We start from the raw sequence: 7,319 nt of genomic DNA on the forward strand, positions 1-7,319 counted from the left end.
CATTGTAGTTACTGCCTCAAAGTCCAGTGTACAGAACCTAAGGGGTGAGTGGGTCGAACCACCTGGTAAATTACTGCGCAAAAGAGAGAGAGGTCTCACCAGAGAGAGAGACCCAAGAAAACCCCTTACAAAACTGGAAAGGAAATGAAATAGATCGAAAACACCAGTTTAGCCCATGTTTAGTGCAAGACACCAACTTGGTAAAGGAGTTGAAGCCGGCGCGAGGAACGGCCGCCTGAAGGATCATTAAACAGCTGATTGTCACTTAAAATGCCAATAAGTGCTCATTAAAAAGGCTGCACTAGCACTTCAACTAACAGCCTCTCCTAACAGCGACCAGCCTTCCGCGGCCGGTGGGCGCCGCGGGGACTGGAGTGCATAATTGATTTGAATAACCAAATTATGATTTGATTTGTTAACATTTATTTAAAGTTCTATTAGTTAAAGCTTATTTGTCTATTTTTTGATTGGTGCTCCCAAAAGAGGAACAGCGACCAGCTGTTTGCGATTAACCACTGCATTGGATTTCAAGCATGACTTAAAGGGATACTCACCACTTAAAGGGATACTCAACATTTCATAACCATTGCTCTTTTTATTGAACCAAATTAACTGTAAATTAACTGAAAATTAACAGAACTTTAAATAAAACATCAAATTAAATTATAATTACATTGCCCGGGGTGATGATGCACTCCAGTCCCCGTGGTGCCCACTGGTCTCGGAAGGCCTCAAGCGTGCCGGCGGACACCGCGTGCTCCATCTCCAGGGCCACCTGGGCGCGAACATAGCTACGGAAGAGAGGCAGGCAATTGGGCCGAATGACCCTCTCGACCGCCCGCTGCCTGGAGCTGTTTATGGCTTTCGCCAGGCCCAGGAGCAGTCCTATGGGGAGGTCCTCCGATCTGCCCGCTCCCCTCCGCACCGGGCAGCTGGAGCTGTTAAGAGGACTCTGGAAACACTTCAGGAGACTTTCTGGGACACTCTGTCAAGACTTTACCATCACTCAAGCAACATTTATTTGGGAAAGAGAGTGCTTGGTCATGGGCATTTTGCTCGGGGTCCCCTTTGGTCTGGGCAAGGAATGGGAGGAGGACAAGCAGTGCAGTACCAGCTGCTGCAGGAGAGAGGGACAGGAGGGCAAGGTGACATCTTTTCCCCAGTGGGCTTTAGGACATCCCTCCTCCTCTGGACCCCCAGTGCCGCCTCCCTCGGTCCCTGAGCCATCCTGAAACAGGCTGCTGTGAGCCAGCCCGAGCGCTTCACCCTTCATTGGAAGTGGGTGTGAGGAGCTCTCCGGTACTGTTCCACAAAAGTTGCTTCTAATCAGTATGTGCTAAAGCTGCAGGTTTCTGGTTCAGCGCCTCCGGGCAAGTTCAAATTATTGTAATCAGCAATTAGGACCAAAATTGTGTTTTAAACCCAGACTTTCAAAACAGGCGTCTCCTGTTAACACAGCTCCCATTTAGAGGCTGTTTTTATCCTTTGGCCAAAATAATCCCCTCCCCAGTGAAATCGATCAATAAACCTCAAACAGAACGTGCAGTCCTGGCCTCCCCTAGACCGTGGGTGTGAAACGTATTGCACACGCTCAGACACCCGGCGATTCCACGGGAAATGTTGGGAAATTGCTGTTATTGAGAAATCTTTTGGGGCCGTGTTGTGAGTGAAGGAGACGGGTGCAATTCAAACCTTCAGCCGCTGACGCACTTCGGTGCCCCGGGTGCATTCTGCCCGGACCGACCCGCCCCTTCCCGGTTTTGCAGCCGGTTCCCCACCGATCACAACCCCATAAAACTCAGCTCCGATTCAGCAAAGGGCACCAGATCGAGAAGCGTTGATTGGGTGAGGGCTGGAAGCTGAAGAAGAAGTTAGTCAAATGTCTGACTCGAAGCCCTGTGTCTGCCTGGATGGTGAGTGGTGACTAGTGCAGTCCTTTCAGCACAGTGTCCCGGCTCAGTCTCACTGAGGTGGAGCAGGATTGGAGGGCAGTGATGTGCCTCAATAATTCCGGGACTCGATGTTAGCGAAACAAAACAAGGCTTTTATTAACTTAGAAAGTAACACGTAAGAGGGCGAGGTATCTTCCTTCGGGAGACTGAGGCCAGACTGAGCTAGCTTACAAAAGGGGCCAGGTATGGGCGGAGCCCTGCACACACAGCACATTCCAGCACATTCCAATAAACAATACAATGAGGACTGGGGGAAGGGAAATGACACTGAAACCGACCACAGTCACAGGCAGTGATGAATGGAATATTTCATCACAGGCAGGCTCTTTATTAAAGTAACTGCAGAACAGAATGGGACAAAGAGCCGAGGCTCCTCCACAGCGGGGCATTTCTCCGGGTTTGAACCTTAACTCAAATGTCTTTGTTTTTCCTGTTTTCAGGATCCTGCTCCTGTGAACAAACCTGCAGGTGCTCCGACTGCCGATGTCCCACCAGCAAAGCTGGACGCTGCCAGAAAAGTGAGTAACTGTGGGACTGTTTACAGCTCCTCACATTGTATTTATGTGACGGATAGTTCTGGGCAGAACTGAGAGAGGACCAGAATAGAAAAGTAGAAGGTCCACGATTTCACCTGATTTAATTCCCATCAGATTGTCCAATCTAAAGAGACTCGAGGAGAAAACCCTGCTGATTAAAGAAAGGTTTTAGAGTGACATCGGAAAGAGATGATTTTATAGACTTATCACTAGAAATAGGTTTGGAGCGATACTGACAACATATTCACCCAAACCCTCTCACATAGTGTCCTGAGGCGGGGCATCTTCAGACGGGCTACTTGGAGATATGGTGCAGATTAGTTTATTAGGGAGGAGCTGAGTGCTGTAATGGGAGGGTCTGGGGCTGTTTCACTGAACTCATTCATTTTTCCTGATTTCTGCCTTTGCCCTCTCCTCTCTCAGGTTGCTGCTCTTGCTGTCCTGCAGGATGCACAAACTGCGCCAATGGCTGTGTGTGTAAAGGGAAAACCTCCGACAAATGTAGCTGCTGCTCCTGAACAACAGGCCCTTCAGGCCCAATATAGAAAGTATTGTCCATATGTACTGTATTACACAAGACGCATGTCCTCAGTATCTCTGTCCTGATGAGTTTTCTGTTTATATAAACTCAGGAAAAGTGAATTCATTGTTTTTGAAATTATCATTTTCAATATCAGTAAATAAAAAAACTATTTCAACTCCTGTGATCAGTGCCATTCTTTGTTAAAGAAGTGATGTTCCTAACAACAGCTCAATGTGTAGGGAACAAGTTAAATCCCAAACAGGCCATATTGTATAAAATAATGCCTTAAAGCCACATTGTCTCCTGGTGCAGTCTCCGGGAAGAGGTTAAAGCCCCACCCCTTTTCTCTGTGGAACACTTCAGCGTGGACTTGGGATCTTGCATCATGCCAGTTACAAAACCAAATGCTAAAATCAAACTGAAGCCGTCAGTGAACATAAGAACATAAGAAATACGAGCAGGAGTAGGCCAATCGGCCCCTCGAGCCTGCTCCGCCATTCAATAAGATCATGGCTGATCTGATCCTAACTGCCAATCCACTATCACAGAACCATCTCCTGCATCTAACAGAATTAGACACACGAAATAGGTGCAGGATCAGGCTACACGGCCCCTGGGCCCACTCCGCTACCCACAGGGCCATGACCGATCCGAACCTAGACTCATGTCCAAATTCCTGCCCGCTCCCCGTAACCCTTAATTCCCTTTACTTCTAGGAAACTTTCTATTTCTGTTTTAAATTTATGTAATGATGTAGCTTCTACAGTTTTTTGGGGCAGCATATTCCATGGACCTACCACCCTCTGAGTGAAGTAGTTCCTCCTCATCTCAGTTTTGAAAGAGCAGCCCCTTATTCTAAGACGATGCCCCCTTGTTCTAGTTTCACCCATCATCGGGAACATCTTCGCTGCATCCACCCGATCCAACCCCTTCACAATCTTATATGTTTCAATAAGATCGCCTCTCATTCTTCTGAACTCCAATGAGTAGAGTCCCAATCTACTCAACCTCTCCTCATATGTCCATCCCCTCATCCCCGGGATTAACCGAGTGAACCTTCTTTGTACTGACTCGAGAGCAAGTATGTCCTTTCTTAAGTATGGACACCAAAACTGTACGCAGTATTCCAGGTGCGGTCTCACCAATACCTTGTACAACTGAAGCAATACCTCCCTATTTTTATATTCTATCCCCCTAGCAATGAAAGCCAACATTCCATTGGCCTTCTTAATCACTTGCTGCACCTGCATACTAACCTTTTGAGTTTCGTGCACCAGGACCCCCAGATCCCTTTGTACTTCAGTACTTTCCAGTTTCTTGCCATTAAGATAATAACTTGCTCTATGATTTTTCCTGCAAAAGTGCATAACCTCACACTTTCCAGTATTGTATTCCATCTGCCAAATCTCTGCCCACTTACTTAGCCTGTCTATGTCCCCTTGAAGGTTTTTTATGTCCTCCTCACTCACTACTTTCCCCCCCATCTTAGTATCATCTGCAAACTTTGATATGTTACACTCGGTCCCCTCCTCCAAATCGTTAATATAGATTGTAAAGAGTTGGGGACCCAGCACTGACCCCTGCGGAACACCACTAGTTACTGATTGCCAGTCTGAGAATGAACCATTTATCCCAACTCTCTGCCTTCTGTTAGATAGCCAATCCTCTATCCATGCCAGAATATTACCCCGAATCCCGTGATTTTTTATCTTAAGCAATAATCTTTTGTGTGGCACCTTGTCAAATGCCTTTTGGAAGTCTAAATACACTACGTCCACTGGTTCCCCTTTATCCACCCTATATGTTACTTCCTCAAAGAACTCCAGCAAATTTGTCAAACATGACTTCCCCTTCATAAAACCATGCTGATTTTGTCCTATTAAATTATGATTATCCAAATGTCCTGTTACTGTCTCCTTAATAATGGACTCCAAAATTTTACCTACCACAGATGTTAGGCTAACCAGTCTATAGTTTCCAGCTTTCTGTCTACTGCCCTTTTTAAATAAGGGTGTTACATTAGCAGTTTTCCAGTCTGCTGGGACCATTGCCGAGTCCAGGGAGTTTTGGAAAATTATTACCAATGCATCCACAATCCCTACCGCCACTTCCCTCAAGACCCTAGGATGTAAGACATCAGGTCCAGGTGATTTATCCGCCTTGAGTCCCATTATTTTACCGAGTACCACTTCCTTAGTGATTTTGATCGTGTTTAGCTCCTCCCCCCCTTTAGCCCCCTGTTTGTCCAGTGTTGGGATATTCTTAGTGTCTTCTACTGTAAAGACTGATGTAAAATATTCATTCAGTGTTTTTGCCATCTCCATATTTCCCACCATTAATTTCCCGGTCTCATCCTCTAAGGGACCAACATTTACTTTAGCCACCCTTTTTCTTTTTATATAACTATAAAAACTCTTACCATCTGTTTTTATATTTTTTGCTAATTTACTTTCATAATCTATCTTCCCTTTCTTAATCAATCTTTTTGTTATTTTTTGCTGTCTTTTAAAGTTTTCCCAATCCTCTATCCTCCCACTAGATTTGGCTACCTTATATGCCCTTGTTTTTAGTCGAGTATTATCCTTAATTTCTTTACTTAGCCACGGATGGCTGTCTTCTTCTACACCCTTTTCTTCTCAGTGTAATATATATTTTTTGGAAGTTGTAAAATAACTCCTTAAATGTACACCATTGATCATGTATCGTCTTACCCTTTAATCTATTTTCCCAATCCACTCTACTCAATTCCGCTCTCATACCTTCATAGTCTCCTTTATTCAAGCTTAGCACGCTTGTTTGAGATCCAACCTTCTCACCCTCTAATTGAATATGGAATTCAACCATGTTATGGTCACTCATTCCAAGGGGATCCTTTACTAGGACATTTTTAATTAATCCTGTCTCGTTACACAGGACCAGATCTAAGGTTGCCTGCCCCCTGGTCGGTTCAGTTAACATACTGCTCAAGAAACCCATCCCTAATACACTCAATGAACTCATCCTCAAGGCAGCCCTGCCCAATTTGATTTGTCCAATTAATATGATAGTTAAAATCCCCCATAATTATAGATGTTCCCTTATTACAAGCCTCAATTATTTCCTGATTGATACTCCGTCCAACAGAGTTGCCACAGTTCGGAGGCCTATAGACGACGCCCACTAGTGTTTTTTTCCCCTTATTATTCCTTACCTCCACCCAAACTGTTTCATTGTCCTGATCTTTTGACCCAATATCATTTCTCTGTATTACAGTGATTCCTTCCTTTATTAACATAGCCACCCCACCTCCCCTTCCTTCCTGCCTGTCCTTCCTGATCGTTAAATAACCTGGTATGTTTAATTCCCAGGCATTATCACCCTGCAGCCATGTTTCTGTAATGGCCACAAGATCATACCCATATGTAGTTATTTGTGCCATTAACTCATCTATTTTGTTACGAATGCTACATGCATTCAGATAGAGAACTTTCAAAGATGTTTTGTGACACTTAGTTCCTGCTTTTGCCCTTTTTATTACTTTACCTTTTACTCCATACCTTCTGCCCCTTCCTGACATGCTCTGGTTTTTAATTTCCCCACTGCTACCTAAGTCTATGACCTTCTCTGTTGTCATTTGTATTATTTGCTCTCTAGGAACCCCCCCCCGCCCAACTAGTTAGTTTAAAGCCCTCTCTACAGCCCTAGTTATATGATCCGCCAGGACTCTAGTCCCAGCACTGGCCAAGTGAAGCCCGTCCCAATGGAACAGCTTCCTCCTGCCCCAGTACTGGTGCCAGTGTCCCAGGAAGCAAAACCCATTTCTCCCACACCAGTCTTTGAGCCACGCATTTAACTCTCTAATTTTATTTGTCCCAGCCAAATTCGCTCGTGGCTCAGGTAATAATCCAGACCCTTGTGGTTCTGCTTTTTAATTTGGCCCCTAGCTGCTCAAACTCCCTCAGCAGAACCTCCTTCCTTGTCCTATCTATGTCGTTGGTACCAACATGGACCACGACAACTGGATCCTCCCCCTCCCACTCCAAGTTTCTCTCCAGTCCAGAGGAGATGTCCTTAACCCTGGCACCGGGCAGGCAACACAGCCTTCGGGACTCTCGCTCTCGGCTGCAGAGAACTCTATCTATCCCCCTAACGATACTATCCCCTACCACTACAACATTTCTTTTAACTCCCCCCACTTGAATGGCCCCCCGCTCCACGGTGCTGTGGCCAGGTTGCTCATCCTCCCCGCAGTCCCTGTTCCCATCCTCACAGGGAGTAAGAGCCTCGAACCTGTTGGACAAGTGCAAGGGCTGCGGCTCCTCCAACACT

The 7,319-nt window shown here is 45.7% G+C and overlaps 1 protein-coding gene across 1 annotated transcript; it reads left to right on the forward strand.

Moving 5' to 3' along the window:
- The first annotated feature begins 1,834 nt into the window (after positions 1–1,834).
- On the forward strand, positions 1,835–3,150 carry LOC147116346 (metallothionein). Its single transcript, XM_085989507.1, has 3 exons — positions 1,835–1,913; positions 2,393–2,470; positions 2,912–3,150. Exons 1-3 carry the CDS (start codon positions 1,880–1,882, stop codon positions 3,004–3,006), a joined length of 207 nt encoding a protein of 68 aa, XP_085845633.1. The 5' UTR covers positions 1,835–1,879; the 3' UTR covers positions 3,007–3,150.
- Positions 3,151–7,319: the final 4,169 nt, after the last annotated feature.

The sequence above is a fragment of the Somniosus microcephalus genome, chromosome 6 (genome assembly GCF_052327205.1).
Source record: "Somniosus microcephalus isolate GS21.2 chromosome 6, FLI_Smic_1.0, whole genome shotgun sequence".
In the NCBI taxonomy this organism is placed as follows: Eukaryota; Metazoa; Chordata; class Chondrichthyes; order Squaliformes; family Somniosidae; genus Somniosus; species Somniosus microcephalus.

What these genes read in the sequence shown, in the direction of transcription:
- LOC147116346 (XM_085989507.1), top strand. Translation starts at nt 1,880, where the DNA reads ATGTCTGACTCGAAGCCCTGTGTCTGCCTGGATG. An exon ending in GCCCTGTGTCTGCCTGGATG is followed by an intron (nt 1,914 to 2,392) that starts GTGAGTGGTGAC and finishes TCCTGTTTTCAG; the next exon opens with GATCCTGCTCCTGTGAACAA. An exon ending in AGCTGGACGCTGCCAGAAAA is followed by an intron (nt 2,471 to 2,911) that starts GTGAGTAACTGT and finishes CTCCTCTCTCAG; the next exon opens with GTTGCTGCTCTTGCTGTCCT.